At 60.4% G+C, this 23,933-nt stretch overlaps 1 protein-coding gene across 4 annotated transcripts in view; it reads left to right on the top strand.

Annotated features, from left to right (window-relative positions):
• The first annotated feature begins 2,082 nt into the window (after positions 1-2,082).
• Positions 2,083-23,933, top strand: part of MACROD1 (mono-ADP ribosylhydrolase 1) — a 134,144-nt gene continuing 112,293 nt past the window's right edge. For 2 of the 4 annotated variants that reach the window (XM_037053017.1, XM_037053019.1), the window contains exons 1-3: positions 2,086-2,515; positions 13,066-13,167; positions 13,744-13,860. In XM_037053017.1, coding sequence (XP_036908912.1) covers positions 2,218-2,515; positions 13,066-13,167; positions 13,744-13,860 — 517 coding nt within the window. In that variant the 5' untranslated portion in view covers positions 2,086-2,217. Of the gene's footprint in view, positions 2,516-13,065; positions 13,168-13,743; positions 13,861-23,933 lie in introns of all 4 variants that reach the window. The other 2 variants (XM_037053016.1, XM_037053018.1) reach the window with 2 other exon arrangements.

Below are 23,933 nucleotides of genomic sequence, written 5' to 3'. Positions count from 1 at the left end.
GCTCGGTGCCCCGTAAACGGTCGCTGTCCGGGCTGCAGTTGGCAAGGCCTTTCTTGCTCTGTTATTAGAGAAGTGGCAGGTGGAGAGGCGGCCTTGGGCATGGAGGCCCGACCACCACGTCCACCACATCCAGAACTCATCTCATTGACCTTTCTGGGAGAGGGCACAGCCTGGCTGGTGGTCCTGAAATGTTGGGGACCCGTGGCCCTTCCTTCCCGGACTCTGGCTTCCCATCTTCCCCTCTCTTCCCTCACTCCCAGGTCCCGTCACCATCCCCCCCCACCCCGCCCCCATGGAGTGTGCTAATAATCCCCTCCTCCGGGGGCCGGGCGGTGCTGCCAGCTGCCAGCTGCATCCACAGCCAGATTCTGCGATCCACTCCAGAGCCCTGCCAGGGTCACTGCCACACTGAGCGCCAGAGGCCTAAGCATTGGGGCAGGTCTGCAACCTGCCAGACCTGAATGCTGAATTCACAATCTACATCTCAAGAAGCAAGTTGCAAGGGGCCAGTGTACCCCAGGGTGGCAGAGCTGGTACTGGAACCTTCTACGGAACCGAGGCTCCTTCTCCTGAGGTTATAAAAATATTCACGATTATACTTGCCAAATAGTATTAATGGTATAGAAAGACAGAAAAGTATTTATTAACTTTTTAAAAGATTATTTATTTATCTTTAGAGGGGAAGTGAAGGAGAGAAGGAGAGTAAATATCAATGTATGGTTGCCTCTCATGCATCTCCTGCTGGGAACTGGCCTGCGACCCAGGCATGTGCCCTGACTGGGAAACAAACTGCGATCCTTTGGTTCACAGGCCCGCACTCAATCCACTGAGCTATACCAGCCAGGGCAAAAGACATAAAAGTATTTTTATTAAAAATCCATCTTCAAGGCCCTGGCTGGTGTAGCTCAGTGGATTGAGCACGGGCCTGCGAACCAGAGGATCACGGTTGGATTCCCAGTCAGGGCACATGCCTGGGTTGCAGGCAGGTTCCCTGCAGGCCAACTCCCAGCAGGGGACGCACAAAAGGCAACCATACACTGATGTTTCTCTCCCTCTCCCCTTCCCCTCTAAAGGTAAATAAATAAATAAAATCTTTAAAAAAAAAATCCATCTTCCTCCCTGGCTGGTGTGGCTCAGTGGATTGAGCACTGGCCAGTGAACCAAAAGGTCACTCGTTGGATTCCCAGTCAGGGCACATGCCTGGGTTGCCGGCCAGGTTCCGGGGCTGGGGGAGCGCTAGGGGCAACCGATGGATGTATCTCTCCCCGCACATCGTTGTTTCTCTTCCTCTCTCCCTCCTTTCCCATCTCTCTAAAAAACAAATAAATAAAATATTTTTAAAAATCCATCTTCACAGTCTTTGTAAAAGTGTCGAGAAAATATAAAGAAAATAGTCACCCCAACTCTTCCCCTGGAAAATGCCACTTGGAACTCAAGTTCAGAAAAGTATTTATTAACTTTATTGGACCTTCAAACTCCACCCCGTCCGCCGAGCCTCTCGGGATGCTCTATATTCGGCTCCAGCCGCGCACCCGCCCGCCCCAGGGGCTAGGAGGCGGTGGCTCGTAGGCTTGAGGGAAGTCGCCGAACCAGACGTACCCGTTTGCGCCTGTTGTCACCTCCCCAGGGCCAGCCCGACCGGGGCTCCAGGGGATTGGGGGTGGGATGGGGTGCGGCCAAGGTCGTCCGCGGGGCGACCAGCGGGGGCCCCTGGTAGCAAAACGTTTCGCACCGCGGAGGCCGAGCCGGGTTCTCTCAGTTTGGTATCGAGCACCCAGGCGAGGGGCAGAGGAGGGCCAGGGGCCGCGAGTAGGGCTGAAAGCAGGAGGCTCCACGGACCGGAAAGTTGGCGGTGGCCGGGCCCGCCCCGAGGGTGGGGCCACGTGGCCCCGCGACCCTCGGAGAGCCCAAATGAGAGGAGGGAGGGAGTCCAGCTTTGCGCCAAGCCCGGGGTGGAGTGGGCTAGGGCTGGGCGAGGTGGGCGGGGTGCGCACGTGTTTGTATCCGAGTTCGGAGACCCATCCGGCGGCCGGGACTACAAGTTCCAGGGTGCTCAGCGATACGCCTGGGTCGTCCTGGCCGCGCGGGCCGCGGGCTTGGAGCTGGTTGCCGCTGGCTGGCACGCGCCACCCGGTTCCGGAGTAAATAGGGAGAGACTCTCCTGAGCACCGTAATTAGAGTTCAAGTGGGCGGGGAGCCGCTGCGCGCCGCCTGCTCATGTCTCTGCAGGGCCGAGTGTCCGGCCGCTTGGCACAGCTGCGTGCGGTGGGGCAGCTACTCGGTGTCCCACGCCCCTGGCCAGGCCCCTCAGTGGGTGCCACGCGGACCCGCAGCAGTGCGTGCGGCCCTGCGGCCTCCCTGGGCGCCTACGGCCTCTGCGCGCGGACCCCAGCGGGAGTTGGGGTTTGGGGGGCGGCAGCGGTGGGGCGGAGAGCTGGGGTGCGCACCTGGGCCCCCTTGGCCATGGCGGCGAAGGTGGACCTGAACACCTCCACCGACTGGAAGGAGGCAAAATGTAAGTGTAAGCAGAAGGGGGGCGAGGGGCAAGGGCGGCCCCACGTGGGCCTTCCGAGGCGGGACGGCACCCCACCAGCAGCCTCTTCCACCTGAGAGACGTGGGGAGGTTGAGGCCCCCTCTGCCCCGGTATGGACTCCCGCCTCACAGCCACGCCCCCCGTGTTCCCAGCCCCTCAAAACAGTTCACCCTAGGCCAGCTCCAGGTTCCATGGCAGGGGTCGTGTGAAGAAGGTGGCCTCACCCCTCTGGAATGGGTCACTGGGCAGCCCTAGAGATCATCCAGGACGTACCCCCTCGCTCCATTGTGCAGGAGGGACACTGAGGCCCAGTACTTTAGCCCAATAGCCCAAGGTCACTTGGGAGTTTGTGACAGAGCTGACATTAAGTTCCCGAAGTCCCGATGCTTGGCATAGTGTGGTTTCTCCAGTGGTGGCATTTTAGGCACAGTGGCAGGGAATGGGCTGAGGGGATAGCTCTCTGACTGGAGTCCCACTTGGTGGGATCAGATAACCCCTAGGAGGGGCCTCCCCGGCAGGCCTGTCCCACTTCCACCCTCCTTCCCCTGAGGGCCTGCCTCTCTGGGCACGTGGTCTGGTGCCCTTTCGTCCTCACCACTGGCCTCCTGCCACTTGTAAGCAGTCCCTGGGGCACCCAGGGCAAAACGGCTGGGGAGCAGGGCAGAGATGGGGCGTTGTATCTGAGAATAGTGACCTCGCCCCCACAGGACAGGCATGCCCCTCCCCCTCCCGAACAGAACCAGGGAGGGAGGCAGCCTGACCAGCAGAGCCCCAAATAGCCTGGGGAGCCCGTTCCAGCTGCCCCTGCCCTTCAGGGTCTGCCTCTGGGCCCTAGCGACCATTCCCGGCTGGATCCCCTTTCAAAAGGGCAGGGAAAGCAGCTCATTGGCTGCGCCCGACTGTGGATTGGCTTTGGCCAATGGGGTTGAGAAGGCAGGCCTTGGACAGGCGGCGGTTGGGGTATAGGGAAGGCATCCTCCCGGGATTGGAGGTAGAGTTCAAGATGACTTAGCCCCGTCATTAATTGCGTGGCCTGCACTGGGATCTTAAAGTGCCCGCAGAAAGCACTTAACTTTGCTCTGTGAGCACACTCAGTGCTTATGCCGTCAACCCTGGGCGTAAGAACACTAGTCAGGGCAGGGAGTAGAGACCCCCTGGCAGGGGCACTGCCCCCCAGGGAGCCCTGCTTCTTCTCTGCCAATGAGCAGTAACCCAGGGTGGTGGGACAGCCAGGGAGGCCTGGGGCCCAGGCACCGGCTCTGGATCTGCCTGCCACCGCCATTCCCTGGTGCAGCTGGAAACTTCCAGATCTCATGAAGCAGCGATTCTCAGGCTGCTGCTGTGTCCCTCTGCTTGCAGCTGGGGTTCCCATCCACATCGTCGGTCCATTTTTATTGAGTGCTTCCTGTGTGGCCGGGCCGGCCGCTGCTGGAGGTTCAGCCCTGAGTGAGACAGGGAAGGACCCTGCCCCCACAGAGCTCCTCCTCTGCGGGGAGGAAACCGGGCGGGGAGCATGGCCATCCCACAGGGCAGTGCCCGGCAAAGGTCAGGGCTGTGAAGAAACCGTGGCAGATGGGGCTGCCCGAGCGCCAGCATCCAGTCGGGGGCGTGTGCGGAGGGCGGCCTGGCCCCCGGTGCCCCAGCACCAGCTGTGCAGCCCCCAGCAGGTATGTTGGGGGTGAGACAGAGACCTCCATGTGTTTTAGTTATCCGTCACTTCTGGGTGACACATGACCCCAGGAACCAAGGGGCTTCAACAGCTGACACCACACCATCTCTGAGGCTTGAGAGCCTGGCAGTGGCTCAGCCGGTGGCTCTGGCTCAGAGGTCTCAGGTGGCCTGGGGACCTGTTCGGGCTGGGGGCGAGCCGCTCCCGGGTGGCTCTCACATGAAATGGCTGTTGGCTGGAGGCCTCAGTTCTTCACATGGGGCCTCCATGGGGCTGCCAGAGTGTCCTCAGGACACGGCTTCCCCCAGAGCAGGTGACCCAGGCCAGGGACCACGAGGAAACCAAGCCGGAAGCCACAGTGCCTTTTTGCGGTCTTGTTTTCCAGGCCTCAAAGCATCTCTCCTGCTTTATCCCAGGGCTTAGAACCAAGTCAGGGAGCCCAGCCCAGCTTCCCAGGAAGGGGAATTGGGCTCCACCTTGGGAATCGAGGGTTGTCAAAGAATTAGGAGCATGTTTTTAAGACCACCACACTGGGCAGTGCTGCCTCAGCTGGACCCTGCCTCAGGCCGGGGTCCCAGCTTTGGTCCTTGAAGACCCCGCACCTTTTCCTCGTTACATTCAGTTCACGCTGGCGGCAGAGTCACAGCGCAGTGCACCCAGTGTGCGTGCCTTCGGTGTGCGCACAGTCAGTGCTTGGGTGAAAGCATCCAGCTGTGCCTCCCCACTCTGATCGACAGGCAGGACATTGCCATCACCCTGGAAGGTTCCTTTGAGGCCCTTTCCAATCAGTAGCATTTCGAGCTAGTTACTCTTCTGTTGGTTCATGTCTTCTCGAACTTCATAGGAACAGAGGCATGCAGCGTGGGCCCTTTGTACTTAACATCTGCGATGTGTCGCATTATCGAGTGTGTCGACCGTTTGTTCTTTTTTATTGATGTATAATATTCCGTGGCATGGACGTACCACAGTCTGCGTTCCCATGCTCCTGTTGATGAGCATTAGGGTTTCTGGTGTGGGACTGTTGGGAATAAAGCTGCTCTGAGTGTCATGGACATGTCTTTGCTGGACACACACTCTCCCTTCTCTTGGGGACATGTGTACATAGGCGTCCATGCCCGTCTGCACCAGAGACAATCCTCTCTCAAAGACTGGCACACAATAACCAAACTCATAAGATACCAGTATATAAGTCAGAAGGCATGATGCCCATGCCCTGGCTGCTGTGGCTCAGTGGATTGAGTGCTGGCCTGTAAACCAAAGCATCGCCAGTTCGATTCCTGGTCGGGGCACATGCCTGGGTTGTGGGCCAAGTCCCCAGTCGGGGGGCAGTCACACATTGATGTTTTTCTCCTCTTTCTCCCTCCCTTCCCCTCTCTCTAAAAATAAATAAAATAAAATCTTAAAAAAGAAAAGAAGGTTGATGTGCAGTTCCAGGTGGGGAATTAGAGCAGGAGGTTGAGAAACCCTCACATGCCTGGGCAGAGCCCCCTCTCCCTGCAGAAAGTGCCACGTGGCAGCCAAACCTTGGCCTTCGGTTCGCTCAGCAGCGCATGTTCTCAGCTGGGGAGCTGGTCCCACTGCCCTGGAAAGGCTGGGCAAGCAGCTCTGTCAGGGGTGGACCCCGGCCCAGGAGTCCCTTCCCGGGTGCTTGCTCAGTGTCTCCCTCTCTGTGCGGTGTGGCGGGCCCCGTGCACAGGATGCCCCAGTCCCACAGCCCAGCGTGTCCTCTGGACAGGTGGCCGAATTCTGCCTCGCTCTGGGCCTTTTCCCCACCTTCAAGCAGACTGCCCACTTATGTGGGCCCCCCCCCCAGGTAAGTAAATAGCGTCAGGCTGGACCTTCCTGAGTAGGAGACATTCAGTCTTTTGTGGGGGCCTCTGCAGGACCTGGTTACATTGGCCGGGATTAACTTCTGTGATTCCCTCAGGTGGTGCCTTTTCATTAGAAAACTGCAGAAACATTGTGTTGTAACGGCAGTTGCGGGTAAAGGGACTTAAGGTCAGCTACCAGGGGCATCCGAGGAGGACTGTGTCACTAGGGGAGGGGGCTGGCCTCCAGGAGGGGGGCCACGGGTCTTCCCGACGGCTCTGTGGGCTGTGTGGGCAGGCCTGTGTGCTGGAAGAGAACGGCATCAGCGCCATCAGGCACGGGCAAGCCCCGAACTCCTGCTTCTGTGCTTTCTGAGCCTCAGTTTCCTCATCTGCAAAATAGGACCAGCCACACCTGAGTTGTGGGTTTTGCAGGTTGGGCCTGGATCACATCAAAACCATTTGTACACTGGGGGCCCCCAGTGGCCCCCTCGGTCCCGTCTCCTCTCTCTGCTCTGTTCAGGCCATGGCGACTCTGGGTTTGAGTAAACTGGCCTCTCCCATGGTCTCGGGTACTGGAGCCCGACCTGCACGTCCTGGTTCACATTTCCCCTCCCTGGCGGCTCAAGATAAGACTCATGTTCCAGCCTCAGTGTGCACTGGGCCGGGGCGAGGACGCAGCGCAACCCTGTCACTTCACGCAGGGTGGACGATTTATCTGCTTTGGCTGCGGAACCGGGAAATTTTCGGGCACCTGGGAAGCGGGGGGCCTCCCCGCACCTGTTTTCCAGCGGGAGCAGCCTTGGCAGGTCCCCGAGTGGAGGGAGGTGAGGGGCCCGGGGCCGTGTGCTCTCTGTCTCTGCTGCCAGTGGCCCGGCTTTGACAAGCCCCTGCTCCTGGGGGGCGCCGAGCCCACTTGATTAATGTCCCTGCGGCCGTGGCCGCGAGCCGGGCTGTTATCTGCCCCACCCACCTGGCCTTCTCCGGAAGAGCCCCGAGCTCCCTCCGCGCCAGCCTGCTCTCACCTTTCTGAACACCGGCTTGCAAAGTGCCATAAAGACACTTCTTAAAACACATCATTGAATTCCCGCTCGCCCGCTGCACTTTATGGTTCTGGCGCAGCCTGCTTCCTCCCGCGCAGCTTGCGCCTGGGAGCCGATGAAAGCTTTGTCCAGGGTCAGGCCTCCCCGCCAAAATTTACTGCAAACATCCTTTTACAACACCTGTCTCACTGAGCTGTGAAACGCTCTCGCCTCTCCAGAAAAGAAAGAAAATTAAAACCTCTGTTGTACATCTTTTCTAAGAAAAATGAAACTCACTTGTGCTTTAAGTCTGCATCTGTCTTTCAGGCAAAAGGAGGGGGAACATGTTCTGCGTGTGGGGGGCATGTGCCCAGGAGGCCCAGCCTCTCCTCCCACCAGAGCTAGTGAGGAGGGCCTGGGGCCAGCTGCGCTGACAGGAAGCCCCGGCGGTGACCGCAGCGCTGGGTGAGAACGCTGTTGTCTTCTCCCCCGTAAATCAGGGACCAGCACTGTGTGTGAGCTCCTTGGGGATCAGCCAGGCTGCAGCCGGGCTCCTGGGGATGGGGGCGCGGTGCCCCTCATGCTGGCCTGGGAGAGGTGTGTGCTCGGGAACCGTGGGCGGGAAGGACAGGTGTCCCTGGGTCAGCACCCAGCTGCCGGTGGCAGAGTTGGGAGCACTGGTTGTCTTCCTGTGTCATCTCTGAGAAGTGGGGCTGTCTTTTGGACTTTGCTGGTCACTTGGACCAGGCCACAGACCCCAGGGAGGGACAGTGCAGGAGAGCCTAGGGCCGCACCCCGCCCGGTCTTGCCTGTGGCCGGGCCAGCCTGCTCTGCTTCTGGAAAGGCAGGTGGTGGCATGTGCCAGATGGTGGAGACCTGAGCTGTCCCCGGGCATCCTAGACCAGTTGTATGGGGTGCCCAGGGCCTGCACCCGGCAGAGGGACTCAGCTCATAGGCGTCCTGTGGGGTCAGTCTGGGTCCCAGCTGCCCAGTGTCTCCAGCATCACGGCAGGTGCCTTCACTTCCTGGCCGCCTGCCCAGCAGGCCAAGGTCCCTGCACTTGGGCATTCCCCCAGTGGCCCCCTTGGACGGAGGATGTTTTGGTCACCATTGTGCAAGGTGGCAAATATAGGGACCCAAGTAATTTAAAAAGCTCCTCCACTGACTGTGCCCCAAGTTGAAGACTTTGTTTTGTCTCTCTGAGTCTTTTCTCACTTGCAGGAAGGAGGGCCTCTCTCTGCTGTGTGGATTGCATTTTACGGCCTTCCAAATGCTCCCACAGCCGGCCCGGCCTGGCTTTGCAGTCACAGCAAGCCTAGGCCCCAGGGAAGGCTCACTGTGCCCCGGCCCCACAGACGAGAAAACTGGGGCTCACAGAGGCTGGGTGACTTGCCTCGGCCTTGGTGTTGGGAGGTCCCGAGCCCAAGGCCAGTGGGACCAGGGCGCGGGAGCGGGGCAGAAACCACAGCCAGGGCCTGGGCGCGTTCCTCGGTGTGGCTTTGGTTCCCCAGCCCAGCTGTTCTGGGCTGCCCTCCACTTCTCCGTCCGGATGCTGCCTTGGGGCTTCTGTGTCTGCCGCTCCCTCTGCCCCGAAGACTGTTCTCTGAGAAAACTTGCCCTCAGCTCCTGGCCTCAGCTTGTTCACCTACTGATTCATTCCACGGTGTTCACACATGCACTGTGCCAGGGGTGGGAACCCGGAGTAAATAGGACAGAGCCGGTGTGGCCAAGGTCAAGTTAGGAACAAAGCATCGGATCAGTCAGAGAAGGGGCTCTGGGAGGGGAGGGCAGGGAGGAGGGGCCTGTAAGACAAGGCCAGGCCAGGGGCACAGCCAGTTCAGAGGCCCTGAGGCCAGGACGGCCTGGCAGGTGGAAGGACTGGCAGGTGAGCTGAGTGGCTGCCCCGACCAGGTGTAGGGGCAGAATGAAGTGTCGTGGGGAGGGTAGCCCAGGAGGGGCTTACGGGGAGAGGCAGGTCTGTTACTTGGCCAGGCAGGGACTCGGAGTTGGACATGAGCTTTGAACAGAGAGATGGCTTCTGACTTCTGTTCCTGTGCTCCCTGGGCTGCCGTGTCAGGAACTGGGGATCGAACGGACATGGGGGCTCAGCTGGGGGATTCGGGGGGGTCAGCTGGGGGCTTTGGTGGGCTCCAGGGAGCGATGGTGGAGGTGTGGCCCCTGGCAGGGGTGGGCAGAAGAAGGCTTGGTTTCTTGGGTTCTGGGGGGATAGATAGCAGCAGCTCAGAAGGTGATGAGGGGCTGGAGGTGCGGCCTGGGACTGGGAGCATGAAGGGTTTTGAGTGTGGAGTTGCTGTGAAGACCTGGGGAGAGGGCATGACTTCAGGAGGCGGGGAGGCAGCCAGGAGACTGAGAAGGAGGGCCAGCGAGCCTGGTGAGATCCAGGGGAGGGGGTTCCTGGGGGGACGCAGGGGCTGCAGGTGCTGAGTGCACAAGGGAGGACTGGATGGGCTATGTGGCCGCAGCCAGTGAGGTTTTTTGACCTTGGCCTTGATGGAGAGGTGGGGCCAGAGAGCTGTGGGGGGAGCATGGGAGGGAGAAAATGCAGACAGTGGAGGAGGCGGGCAGAGAAATGAGGCCACAGCTGTGGGTGTGGAATGCAAGGTTGAGGGAGAATCTTGCTTTAAAAGAGATGGGGCACCAGAGGGTGTTTCAGGGCAGGCAGGACAGTCCAGTGGAGGGGCAGCTGCTGGAGCCAGCCCTCTGGAAGGTGAGCCAGGTGGGCGGGGCTGGGAGGAGGGCCCTTATGTCCAGTGACTGACAGGGAGGTCGAGGCGCAGGCAGGTCAGTGTGGGGGGTGGGGCTGGCTGGCTTGGTGGGCAGAGGAGGCAGCATCTGATGGCTGGAAGACCAGTGGAGGAGGCTGGGGAGAGGGGAGATGGGGGGCAGGCACCCACTTCTAAAGCAGCAGCTGGAGGGGCTGGGAAGTCAGGCCACCAGGGTAGATCCAGAATTTAGAGAGAGCCATATGCTGAGTGGTGGGATTTTCTCTAGTGATTTGCAGCTCCTGGGGCGGATCAGGAAAGTCTGGGGCGCTTCCTCCAGGAAGCTGACCTGGTCTTCCTCTGATCAGCCTCCCACCTCCAGGCTTGGTGGGTGCTCCATAAATATTTATTAACTGACTGACCTGCATTCAAACTGCCGGGGAGAAGCAGAGCCTGTCCCTCGCTGGGTGGTACCGGCTGCCAGCAGCTGTGTTCTTTGTCAGTTCACTTCTCGCTTCACGCACAAGGGAGCCTCCTTTACCCCCAGTTTATGAAAGAGGACACCTGAGGCTTGGAGAAGTGCTTTAGCTCCTTCTGAAGACCACTACCCCACCCCGTGCCGCCATCCGCACTCCCCAGTACACAAAGAAGGGAAACTTTTTTTAAAAATTATTTATTTATTTTTAGAGGGGAAGGAGAGAGGGAGAGAAACATCAATGTATGGTTGCCCCCTGTGCATCCCCTGCTGGTAGTTAGCCTGCAAGGAACTGGCCTGCAACCCAGGCATGTGCCCTGACTGGGAATCGAACCTCGATCGTCTGGTTCGCAGGCCCGAGCTCAATCCACTGAGCCACACCAGCCAGGGCGAAGGGAAACTTTTTTAAAAAAGATTTTTTTTGTTTGCTTTTACAGAGAGGGGAATGGAGAGAGAAAGAGAGGGAGAGAAGCATGGATGTGTGAGGTACAGGACATTGATCGGTGGCCTCTCACATACCACCAACGGGGTACCAGCCTGCCACCCAGGCACATACCCTGATGGGGAATCGGACCAGCAACCTTTCATTTTGCAGGCCGGCGCTCAATCCACTGAGCCACACCAGCCAAGTTGGAAGGAAGACTTAAGGAAAAGCCTTTGGCGCATCTCTCAGATAGCGCATGGGGTCGTGTGCCTGGTGGGAGGGCAGCCCCTTGAGAAGGGGGCAGGGAAACGGGCTGTGAACATCCAGGGACACCAGTGACCGAGGGGACCTTCGGTGCTGGGTCCCCTGCCTGGTGGGGCTCACCTTGGCCTCTTGGAAAGCATGAACACGGCACATGTGTGGGGGGTCTGAGCCTGTACCTGGTGGAGGTGTTTTCGGTCTGACTGTAGTGTCCCTGGGACGACATCAGTCCTTGGCAGGACTCGGGGGCTCCTCCTCTCAGCGTCATGCCCCTGTGCTCCCCACCCCCTTTGCTCCCCGGCCCCTCACCCTGAATTTCACTTACCCACGACCCTGAACATGTTATTCCTGCTGGCAGAATGCCCTGCCCTGCCCTGGCTGCCCCCCCCACCCCTCTTCTGAGTCTCTCTGAAGCCCCCTGGGCTGGGGTTCCGGTTGCCTGCCCCCCAGCCCCGTGGCCAGCCTTCCTCGGCCCTTCCTTGGACTGCTTGCTTGCCGGCTTGTGTAGAGCCGGTCAGCCTCTGCCTCCCACGCTGCATGGCAGGCTCTGCAGAGCCGGGGCCACGTCTGCACCGAATTCAGGACCTGCACTGACCTGCACCTCGTAGGGGTCTGGGGAAGGGGTGGGACATGGTTGCCCAATGTGTGGCTCTGGTTTGAGCCAAAACTGAAGTGGATTTGGGTGCTGTGAGCCTTTTATAAGGATCCCACCAGAGTGCGGGGCTGGACCATGGACCGGGCCCTCTTCGTGTGCCCCTTGAGGAGCGTCCTTGAGGAGCAGAGGCTTGGATGCACCTGGTGACCTTGGCAGGGAAGAGGGCGCTTGGAGGGCACCGGCCTGTCGCTTGAATACCTGCCCCGAAGTTCTCCAGGAGGCAACCCTTCCTCTCCCACCACTTCCTCCAAAGGCCCTCCCACCTCTGCACATTTCTGATACCTTTCAAGTCCCTTGACTTTGGCCTTTGCTGTTTGTTGTCTCCCAGCTTAAGGTGGTCAGTGGGGAGGGCCCCGGCTGGGGAGTGTGTGGCCCAGCCAAGTGAGGCTGGGCCCAGCACCTGGGCACCCTGGTGGCCTCGGGCCAGCAGGGGGAGCCCGTGAGCCGAAAACCTGGACCACCACTCCGGAGATCCTCAGAGAGGGGCACTCTGGGCAACTCTGCCTGGTGCCGCCCAGAGGGAGGCCAGGGCCAAGGCCAGAGCAGGGAAAGCAGCCTGGGCAGACCCAGAGTCCATGAGTGGATGGGGGGAGGGGGCAGGCTGTTCACTCACTAGACACAGGTGGCCTCCTAACCTCCCCAAGCACCAATTTCCTCCCCTGCAGAGTGGGGACGGTTCCAGCTGCTCCCGTGTACCAGCCTCGCCACCGGGAGAGGCCCCAGTGGGCACCTGTCGGTGAGAAGCCCCCAGCTGAGGCTGGGGGGTGTGTAGTGACAGGCAGCAGATCCACTTGGCTCTGTGGCTCTTTGCTTTGGCCCCCTGTATCCTGAGCCTACACACAATGGCAACCTTACATCAGTAACTGACTGACCATGTAACTGATTGATAATGCAACCCACTGATGATGTAACCGATAATGTAAGTGATCGATCACATAACAGGTTGGTAATGTAACTGATTGACGATGTAAATGATTGATCGTGCCATTGATTGATCATGTAATGGACTGATAATGTAGCCGATTGATGATGTAACTGATTGATAGTGTAGTGGATTCAGGGTCACCAACCTTCCTGGCCTCGGCATGTGTGAGTAAGCTGGGAATCATTCTTCGAGACGTGTCTTCACCCCCGCTCTCTAAATGAAGAAGCGAGGGGCTTTGATGGGTGGCGGCAGCTGGGAAGAGGTGATTTCTGACCTCAGGTCTGTGGTGCTTGAGAGACACCCTCTCCCTCCCTGGGCCTCAGTCTCCCGTCCTGAACAAAGAGGGCGGGGCCAGACCTTCTAGGGGCTTCCAGACTCCAGACCCCAGGTGGTGAGGCCCCTGCCTCCATGCCCCTCCCCTGGAAGCTGTGGGAGGGACGGACTCCTAGGGCTGGTTTGCATCCTCGGACAGGTGAGCCCCGAGACCTGTAGGGAGTGGGGGACCCCCGGACTGCTACCCTCCCTGCCTGCCTGACTCGCCTCCCTGCCCGCCCGCCTCGCCCCTGCAGCGTTTCTGCAAGGCCTGAGTGACAAGCAGCGGGAGGAGCATTACTTCTGCCGGGACTTCGTCAGGCTGAAGAAGGTCCCAACCTGGAAGGAGGCATCGAAAGGTGGGCCTGCTGGGGCGTGCCCCCGGCCGCGGTGCGGACCAGGCCAAGGCGCTCCGCAGCAGCGTTTCCTGAGGGCCTGCCCTGTGCGGAGCACTTTGCCTGCATCACCTCGTTTAATTACTGACACAGCCCGTGGCGGGTTTGGCTTTTAGCCCCATTGCACTGGGGCAGGCCGAGCCCAGACCCACCCTCCCAGGGCCGTGGAGCTAGGGTTTGTAGCTGTGGGGAAGCGGCCCCCCGGGGGGCGCGTGCCAGTGAGCGCCCAGGCCCTGCAGAGTGCAGTCCTGGTAACTGGTCACCCAGGCCGGTCGCCGAACCCACCTGGGCCAGCGCCACGCCTGTAGGGGGTGGGCGATGTCCACGCTGTGCCTGTGTGTCACACTGCTGTGCGGACTCGAGACCACGTGTTGGTGCACGTAGCAGGGCCCAGTCGATGCGGGCTGTCCTAACCCGTGTCCTCAGGAGACCAGTTAGAAAGGCGGGAGTCGACGGAGGCGCCTGCCCTGCGGGCACTGGTGGGTTGCTTGGTCTTGGGGGCCTTCCTGTGACCCCACTGTCAGCTCCCGCTTGTTCCAGGGTCGCCCGTGAAGGTGGAGGAGCCCAAGTACAAGAAAGACAAGCATCTCAACGAGAAGATCTCCCTGTTCCGAGGTGACATCACCAAGCTGGAGGTGGACGCCATCGTCAACGCCGGTGAGTGGGGGCTCCTGGCTGGCCGGAGCCAGGGGCCTGGTCGCCTCGTCCGTCACCTTTGCTCTGGTCTGCCACCCCGGCACAGGGGATGCCACCTGGCTCCAGCAAGGCTCGGGGGGCTGGACTAGATGGCCTGTTGGCGCCACCTCAGCCCCGTGAGTCGGCTGAGCCGACTCCGGGTCCCCTGAAACCCTGACCCTCTGTGTCAGGGCTGCCTTGGCTGAGCAGCCTCACTGCTCTGAGACCCATTAGCGGCCAGGAAGAGAGAGCCTGGCTGGAAGCACGCCGGGCTCCCCTTCCAGGAAGGCGGGTGCCCCGGCCACCACTTTCCTCCCTCGCACTCCCGCCCACACCGGCAGACCTGGAGCAGGCGAGGGAGCTCGTGGAGGGAGGGCGGGGCAGAGGCCTCTGGGCCGCAGGCTCAGCTTTCTGCGATGGCCCTTGCTGGCTTGGCAGTTTATTGTGATGAGCTGAGGGGACTGCTGCTCTGTCCCCTCTGGAGGAAGGAGGAAGGTGGCTGCCCTCCTCCCAGGCAGTGGTGGTCTGGCCAAGGTCAGGAGCAGGGCATCCAAGTGTGGTCAAGTCCAGCAGACGTGCGAGTGGTTTATAGGACGAGGGCAAGGGGGGCTGAACCCAGGCCTGGCACCCCTGCTGGCTGGGCATCACAGGAAGGAGCCTCTCTCTCAGTGCAATATTTGGGGACTTGGACAGACCCTCTTGTCTTGGGCTTCCACTCAGAAGCACCCCCAGAAGCGTCACTGATCTCCTTCCTCTCTCCCCTGGGCTTGTGGCCGTTGTGTCTGGCCCCAGTGCTGGCCAGGGAGTGGGGTGGCCAAGAGTCTCCGGGGCGTGGTGGTGCCGATGCTGATCTGGCCAAGTGACTAGGCTCCTGGTTCCAGGGAGAGGCGGCCGCTTGGTTGCTCCTGGCCTGCTGGTTTGCGGTCCGGGTCACATTTCTGGTAGTGGCCTCGCTCTGCGTGTCTGCCTGCCAATGTTTGCTGGACTGTGCAGGCGCACCAGTCACCCCCTCCCCCACCATTGCTTGTCTCGGTGCACAGGTGACCAGGAGCATGAAGACCTGGAGCAGGGGGAGCTCGGGTCACCTTTGGGTTTCTTCTGCTACGTTTGCGCATTTCCCTTGGGCCTCTAGGGTGGTGGGTGGCAGCAAGGTCCGTAAGTCCATCTGGGGAGACATGGAGTTAAGGGAGGCCGAGCTGGGTTGGCAGATGTCACAGCAGCCCAGGGGAGAGGGTGACCTTGTTGCCTGGACCCAGGAGGGGTTGGCCTGGGGTGGAAGGACCAAGCCTTGGGGCTGTGGCTGAGGGGACAGTCCTGCAGGCCCCCTGCCCCGTGTCCCTCGCCTTGTCAGTCACTGGCTTAAGTGTGGGAGGCACCCTGCTGGCGCTTTCCTAGCTGAGCTGCAGTGGCCAGAGGGAAAAGTGGGGCATCTTATCAGCCCCTTCCCAGCTGGGTGGGTGGTTGGCGGGCCAGGAGCGGGGGTGGGCGGACCAAGGCAGGGTGTCGGTGGGATACAGATGGAGCGGGCCTCGGCTTTGGAGGGCTGTGGTGTGATTAACGGCCCTTCCCGAGTGCCTTGTGCCTTGTGCCTGGCTGGCTTCCGAGTGCCGTGGTGCTGGCAGCCTCTCACTCAGAGAAGCACTTTGGTGCTGGCTTCGTTGGACCGCCCCGGGCCAGGGGCGGCAGCATTTGCCGCGTCTCTCCAAGGTCGCCCCTTTCCCACAGGCCTGCCTGGGGTCCTGTCTCCTCCTCTGCAGGATGGGGGTGGTAGAGACCCAGTTCCAGGGTGTCAGGGGCATGAGGCGCCGATGCTCGTGAACCGTGATGCGCACACCGCGCCTGGCACAGACTGAGCGCTCACACCTGCTGCCGTTGTCAAAGCTAGAATCGATGCCCCAGCCGTCACTCTGGCACTGGCCCTACCCCAGTGACAGAAAGGGGTGCTGGGTGCCTCCCACAGATGAGCAGCTTTCTCCTCCCTCTGTGTGCCTCAGTTTACCCAACATCTCTTGGCATGTTTTCCTGGGTGCTCCTTTTTTCTAGAAAGAGTGTCACAGCAGGGAGAACCCAGAATCCTCCTGGAGCCCCAGGGAATGGCTGAGGCTGGCCTTGGACTTGGGGTTCCCACACAGAGCCCTCCCCCGCTCCAGGTGCTCCGTCCAGGTGTTTGCCCAGCCCTGGCATTCGGGTGAGCTTGGCCCTGGTGAGACTTCAGGGGTCCTTGGTGGTTTTGGCACAAGGCCCCACACTGGGGGGCAAAGGGTCCTCCACTGGGCCTCATCCCTGGGGCCCCCACTGCCTTGGCTCAGGTTGCCCACTGCCCACCAGGGGGCAGCAGAGATCGTGGTCCCCACTCCTGGAGGCGCCCATAAATCAGCCTGTTTATTGGCGGAATAAAAGTCGGGGCATAGAGGGGCTTTTCCGGGCTGCATAAATCTGGCTTGTGCCTCATGAAACCCATATGTGCTTAATTCATATGTAAAGTTTCAAGCAGGAAGAGAATACATGTCCATTAAATTCTATTTGACTTGATTGTAATCATTAGCCGTGAATAATTGCTTCTCAGCGACGACCACGGAGCCACCAGGATGGGAGGAGGGAGCGAGCCATTCTGCAGGGGTGGAAAGTTTAAATTTTTAATTTTGAAGGCAGACATGCGTGTGTGGGCCCCATGGGGGTCAGGGGCCCATGGGGACTGGCGGGGGGCTTGGGGGCAGCCCCAGAGCTCCTGGATTTTGTGGGGGTGCCACTCCTGGTCCCTGTGGTTGAAATGGGGGGTGGGGAAGGTGCCGTCGCTGCCTGGGCTCTGCTCCAGTTGCAGGAACCGTGGATGGGGAGACCTGAGGGGAGCTGGGGAGGGCCTGTGAGAGAAAAGGGGGTTGGGGCCCCCAAGACCCCTCCATGCTGAAGAGCCTTGGACTACCCCTCAGGAGGGCACTGGGGACCCTGGAGAGGGCAGGAGCCAGGCGCCCTCCTGCCTATGTGCCCCACATTTAGGACCCAGCCCGTGGCCTCTCAGGACTTGGGCAGTTCACACTGTGTTTCCCAGCTGGCCCCCCGCAGTGGAAGTGCAGGGCTGTTCAGCCCCCTGTGCTGACGTGTGTGCGCGCGCAAGTGTGTGTGATGTATGGTGTTGGGGGGGGTCGGGGCGGAGGGTAGAACGGGGACTGCCTGGCCGGTGGACGACAGGGCTTGAGGTCACAGGGGTCAGGACCAAGTCCCCCAAATCCTCAGGCACAGTGCCTGCACCCCTGGGCCCTCCTCGGCCCAGCGGGCCAAGGCTGATTGCTCAAGCAGCACCCAGAGTGTTTTAGGTTCCTGCCATCTGTGCTGGCCACAGCTTGTGCCCACTGGGGCACGCAGCATCCATCTTAATTAAATTGTGCTGCCACACTGGCCAGATAAGCCAGGGAGCCCCTGTAGCCCCCCGTTGTGGATCAGGAGGTTCTGGGGGGCAGTGCCTGCCTCTCCAGCTTGGCCTGCACCCCCAGACTGTGTCTGGGGAGAACCATGCCTGGCATCTCTCTCGAGTCTGGGGGTCCCTACCCCTGGGGATGCTTCAGCTTCTGGAGTGTGTGCATCTTCTTTGGGGAGGGGTTATGACCTTGACTGGGTCACTTTCATGCCCTTGAGGTTCCCATGTGCCAGGCCTGTGCCTATGGACCCCTAGTTCTTGACCAACAGCTGAGTCCCAGGCAGGATGTGTCCCAGCACAAAGAAAGACCCCCATTCTTGGCCAGCCCACGGGTCAGGCTTCTGGCTCTTGCCTTCAGGCATAACTGGACAGAGCTGGGGTCAATGCGGTGCCTTGTGCAAAGGCAGAAAGAATCTTTTGCTGGAAAGGAATCCCAGGCCAGAGAGCATGGGCCAGGGGCCCAGGGGCCAGGCGCAGAGTCAGAGGCCCAGCCTTCCTGCTGGTGGCGCCGCAGCCTCTGGCCAGGCACATCTGAGCCTCTGTTTCCTCATCTGAAAGAGCGGTCATCACCAGGCTTGTCCCTTGCTGGACACATTTCTGGGGCCCCTGGGAAATTCTCATCGGAAAGTCAAGAGCAAGAGCAACTACGTAGAATATAATGTGACAAAGCCCTGGAAGCAGGGTCTGAACCGAGTGCCGTGCGATGCCACAGGGACCAATTAATTCTGCGGGGGAGGTGGCAGGAGGCAAGGCGGGTCAGTGAGGCCTTGGACGCGGAGCACGTGGGTGGGGCCCTGCAGACCTGCTGGGAAGCCATGTTTCTCAGCCCCAAGCTGGCCTCACTGGGAGTTTTTTAAAGCTGCTTATTTATTTAAAATAAGGCATGAAGTGGCTCTCTGTTCCTCTAAGTCTTGGGGCTTTGATGTGTGGTCTGCCAACTGCTTACCGCGCCCCCTCCTCCGGCCAAGTCAGCCACACTCCTCGCTCCCTCTCTCTGCTGCCTGGAGGGCCCCTCGCGTCCCTGGGCCACCGTGTGGAGTCTGTGATTTAGAGACCGCCTTGATGGACTAGCAAGCAGGGGGCCAGGGACGCCGACTGCCTTGTGGGAAGTGATCTGACGCTAAACTGTCGCCGTAAATCACTTTATCTGTCACTTCAGATTTAAATGTGTTTGCTGAGGCTTGCCTCCACCACCAGCGGCAGCCGCCTCTCCACAGTGGGCAGGGAGGACAGGCGCAGGTGGGGACCTGGGAGCAGTGGCAGATCTGGCTGGGCCCTGTCCCCAGGAGAGCACCGGGTGAGGACTGGCCCCTTCCCTCCGTGCTGACCCCCCTGTGGTCACCTGAGGCCTCTGTGAGGCAGGCAGGACTATGTGCCCCATTCTCAATGACCAGACCAAGGCTCAGAAAAAGAGATACCCCGCCCCCCAGCTTGGCAGGTGAACTCACACAGATGTAAATGGGGGGGGGTCTGCTGTGTACCAGACATTGGGGTGGGCCCCGGGCTACAGGAGACACAGTCTCTAACCCAAAATTCGGGATGGGACATGCGAATGACAAGAGACAGCGAAATGTGTGAGAGATGGGCTTCCTGCCTGCGGGGGGTGGGAGGCAATCAGGAAAGCTACCTGGAGGAGGAGGCACTTGAGCCGAGAGGAGGGCACCCGAATCAGAAGGTGGACGAGGGCATTCCAGGGGCAGAGAAGGAGAGTGCTGGCAGGGAGGGGTGAGTGGGGTGGGACTTGGGGAATCTCCGCGGTGCTTGGAATAAGCCACGGCTGGCCCTGAACTGAGGGTCATCCTGGTCTAGGCTGCATGCACACCCCATGCCACCGCTCCTGGAATCCTGGTGTTATATCAGTCCCACAGTGTCAACGGGGAAGCTGAGGCTCAGAGAGGTGAAGCACCCTACCTCAGGATGCACAGCCAAACAGCAGTGGTGTGCCAGACTCTTTTTTTGAAAGTGGGTGGGAATGGCTCTTCCTTCTTCCCTTTTCTGGTTGCAAAATGTGGGTCCCCAGAGTGGGTGTGTTGTCGCCTGTCCTCACTGCAGAGGAATGGAGAAGGTGGGTGGTTGGCGTGCTGGGCTCCAGCCCCCATAGCCCACTTGGCGGTCCTGTGTCCCAGCCCCTGTGTCCAGCTTGCCCCGCAGAGCCCTACTTCTGGGCTGGGGGAAGCTTCTGATTGAGTGATCGCCCCGGGCTGGGGGCTGTGCCCCCTGCCGCACGTGTCGCCTCCCTTCCCCTGTTTCGCTGGCAAGGAGGCCGAGGCGCACACAGAGCTGCAGCGTTGGTGACAGGCAGAGCCAGGAGCCAAGCCCTCCCCGCATCGGGACTCGGGGTTTAAGGAGAATGCGATTGGGTTTGCTTTTCCAGAAGCTCCCTCTAGTCCTGGCTGGGGCTGAGGGGCCCCTTCTGGGCTGAGGGGCGCCGTCGATGATCGGGAAGTCACTTGGGAGGGCAGGGGTTCAGGCGGCCCCCTCCCCACACAAGAAAGCCCAGAAGCCCCATGGGAGTGCGAGGCCTAATTTCCACCGCTGCAAGAGGAGGGCAGCTCGCTTCCACAAGGTCGGGAAGCGGTTACATAAATTCATAAATGATGGATTCCTCCTGAATTATTGAGATTCCCTCGAGGGCTCACGGGGCCTGGTCCAGAGCACCGGGCTGTGGCCGGTGGGCGGGGCTCATGGACCCTCGCAGGCCCTTCTGTCCCCAGGTGCTCTGCCGTGTCTCCCGTTTATTAGCCTGTCCTTCCACGAGGACACGAAGGGGAACCATAGGCCCTGGACCCATGACCCTTTGTTCTGGGTCTCGATACGTGTTTGTTGGCTGAAGGAGTGGCCCTATGCCTTGAGAGTCCTCAGACAGCAGGAGGGATGGGCGAACCAGCAATGACCCCCTGGGCCCTCCTCCTGCGCCAGCCCAGGCTCCCCTGCCCCTCGGTGGCCACAGAAATCAGGGCTGGAAGGAAAAGCTCTGCACAGATGAGGACAGTGGTGGACACGTGTGCGCTGTGTGTGAGGTCCCTGGCTCTGGAGATGCAAGCCTCAGTGGCTTGGTGCCTGTCCCCACTGGCCTTCGCAGTCTCAGAGGGAGATGGGCTCCTGATGCCTGAAGCACAGAGAGGGACAGAGACCCTCTCAGGGTCACACAGCAGGAAAGTGGCAAATCAGACCTTTCTGATTCCCCTCTCTGGGCCCTTCCTCCTTGGCCCTCGTCTCCCCTCGTGACAGACACAGTCAGGAAACACCCGCCAGGGCTCAGAGGCCCCAGCCCACAGGAACCCGGTCTCAGGGGCCACGTGAGTGGCTCCATCTGCCCTCAAAGCCATCTGGCCTCAGCACCTGCCCCCCACGTGCCCTGAGCGCGCTCCACCCCGGGCACTGAGCTGAAGAGGCCAGCGCTTGTGGGAATGTGTGTGTTTTGAAATTAATGGGGATCATTAAATTGGCCAAGCATGAAAAGGGTTGAATCTGTAGCCCTTGGCTTGCTGTCCGGAATGATCTGCCAGCACTTGGCCAAGGGCTGGCCAGTCGGCTTCAGGCCTCCCGGGGAGGCTGTGACTGACCTGCCCACCTAACGGAAGGGCACCCTGCGCGCCTGGGAGGTGAGAGGGTCTGGCGCAGCACGTGGAAGCCACACAGGGACTGGGGTTCCCTCCCTGACCTCGACACCCAGCTCTGTGCAGACCACGTGGGTGTTTGCAGGGGTCTTGAGTTGATCCTGCTTTTTCAGACTCCTGGGAGGGGCTCACCCACACACCAGACCCCGACCCAGGAGCCTGTGGGTGGGGCCTGACCTGGTCCCATCTTGGGGTGGCCTCCAGGATGTCTGTCACATGGCTTAAAAAGGAGTCAAAGGGCCCTGGCTGGTGTAGCTCAGTGGATTGAGCGCGGGCCTGTGAACCAGACAATCGCGGTTCGATTCCCAGTCAGGGCACATTCCTGGGTTGCAGGCCAGTTCCCGGCAGGGGCCAGTTCCCAGCAGGGGATGCACAAGAAGCAACCATACATTGATGTTTCTCTTCCTCTCTCCTTCCTTTCCCCTCTAAAGATAAATAAATAAAATAAAATAAAATAAAAAAAGGAGTCAAAGGATCCAGCCCTATTTCTTCACCCCCTACTTCTCAGTTCCACTGTGCACTAGCTGTGTGACCTTAGGCAAGTTGCTTAACCTCTCTGAGCCTCAGTTTTCTCATCTGTAAAACAGGGATAAGAGAGCACTAGGACGCATGCCCCTGGGTTGCGGTGAGTGTGAAAGGAGACAGCTGTTGGAGGTGCTCAGAATAAGTCTGGGACAGTGTAACCCTTGACCTTCCTCAGCTCTGTGCTCGCTGCTTTGCCACTTCTCGAGAGGGCTGCTCACACCCTTGGGATCCGGCCTGTTCCGCACTCAGCACTCGGGTTTGCACTAGGGACAGGGTTTGGGCCCTCCATCTGCCGAGCAGGTTAAAGCTGCCTCCCTCCTGTCTCCCCTATGGTGAATGGAGCCCCGGCAGCAGAGGGCCCTCTCCTGACCCCCGGTCTTCTGTATGTGGGTATTTGGGGTGTCCTGACTGTGAGGGTGCAGGACAAGAGAGCTGCCCCCCACCCCCTGCCACAGCAGGGCTGTCAGTGTCTCCCCTGACTTCCACGGGGAAGGGTATGTGTGTCGCATGGGAGCCGCCTATGCAGGGCCAGGATGGTGGCTGGCCCCCTTCCCTGGGAGGCCCGTGACAGAAATGCTCCCTGTCAGGGCTCGGGGGCCACAGTGGAGCCTGTGCTGGCTGAGCCGAAGCCACCTGCAGGGCCCCCAGCAGCCTCCAGCCCATCCTCCCTCTCTCCTCTTCAGGGTCTTCCCTCATTTCAGAAGCTCACCTTTTGGGCTCATTTATTTATTTTGCAAGCGATTGGTTCCGCCACACCCTCAGGCCCTGTGGATAGCCCTGTCCCCGGTGGCTACAGGGGCCAGGTCACAGGCCCTGCTCCCTGAGTCCCACTCCTGGAGGCCAGCGCTGTGGCTGCTCACAGAATAGGCCAGGGTGAGACCGGCCTGACTCTGCTTCCCTGGGCCTCAGCTGGCCCCTGCGCCTGCCCCCGGGGCGCACTAAGAGGAAAGTCGAACCCCTGCCGGCGATCTTCCCAGGGCAGGGGCTCAGCGGATGAGACCTGTTGTTCTTATTCATGAGTGCACCTCACCACCACCCACGGGACCCTCTCTGGATGCGGGGGCCCTCTGCCGCTCAGTCTCCGCGTGTGGATGGAGTCCGCCCACGTTGCTCCAGGGGTGGCCTTGACCGCCTGCCTACGGGGTCCGGGGGCCAAGGACCCTTGGGTGGAAGTAGGCTGCCCGGTGGGCACATGCTGGGCAGGGGAGGGGACACAGCTATTTAGGTCAGGAGGCAGAAGCCAGTGAGGACTCGGGAACCTGGTCCCGGGGGCTGCAGACCTGGAGGAGGACAGGCCCTGGCCCGTGGAGCCTGGCGGGGGCGGGGCACCGTGAGCACAGATGGGGGCGGGGGGGCGGAGGCTGGGGTGGACCTGGCTGGCCTTCCTCGGCATGGTGCAGCCCTCCGCTTCGGTTCATTGAAGCCCCACCAGCGGCAACAAGTGGTCCAGGTACAGCAGCACCCACCCTCCTCTCCATCGCTATGTCCCCCCGCCCACCGTGGACACTGGAACTGCCATAAAAATAGGAGCTTCGCCAAGTGTGGGCAGAGAGAGGCCCGGCTGTCAGCCATTCCCCCACCAGCAGGGCTGGCGTCTGCTTTATTATTGCCGCCTGGCTGTACTTCTCCACGGTTTAAACATCATCAAACGCCACATCCCTTTTGAAAAGCACGAGCTGCCTTGCTGAGGATGTTGAGGAGAAACAGGAACATTAAAATCTGTGGAGCAAATGGCACAGAATTGACATTTGCAACGAGGGCTTTGCAGCCTGGACCGTCAGCGGCGCTCCATCCCGGCCAACAGCCTGCGGGAGCTTCCCCGGTCCGAGGGTGAGGCCTTGGGCTTGGCAGAGTGGGGGCCGGGGGGTCGTGGAATTCGAAGGGTCTCCTGACCACCTCTCAGTGCCTCCTTGGCCTTGACCTTAACGCAGCCTTGTCTCCCTCCTAAGAGGTGGGGTGGGAGCCCCGTCTGGTGTGTAGAGCAGGGTGTTGGGGTCTGGGGCTTGGGGGTGGGAGTGGGGGCACCTCAGGGGACATAAAGGACAGGGCTGCTGGGGCCACTGACAAGCTCTTGTGACTTTGACCAGCGTCAACCTCTCCCCTGAAGCTCGGTGTTCCTGGCTGTGAACCCGGCGGAGTGATGTCCCTGCGGAAGGCGGNGGCCTTGGGCTTGGCAGAGTGGGGGCCGGGGGGTCGTGGAATTCGAAGGGTCTCCTGACCACCTCTCAGTGCCTCCTTGGCCTTGACCTTAACGCAGCCTTGTCTCCCTCCTAAGAGGTGGGGTGGGAGCCCCGTTTGGTGTGTAGAGCAGGGTGTTGGGGTCTGGGGCTTGGGGGTGGGAGTGGGGGCACATCAGGGGACATAAAGGACAGGGCTGCTGGGGCCACTGACAAGCTCTTGTGACTTTGACCAGCGTCCACCTCTCCCCTGAAGCTCGGTGTTCCTGGCTGTGAACCCGGCGGAGTGATGTCCCTGTGGAGTGATGTCCCTGTGGA

This window comes from Sturnira hondurensis, unplaced genomic scaffold (genome assembly GCF_014824575.4).
Source record: "Sturnira hondurensis isolate 20B ecotype Veracruz unplaced genomic scaffold, ASM1482457v3 Scaffold0007797, whole genome shotgun sequence".
Classification (NCBI taxonomy): Eukaryota; Metazoa; Chordata; class Mammalia; order Chiroptera; family Phyllostomidae; genus Sturnira; species Sturnira hondurensis.
This window is presented reverse-complemented; position numbering and strand designations above follow the sequence as displayed.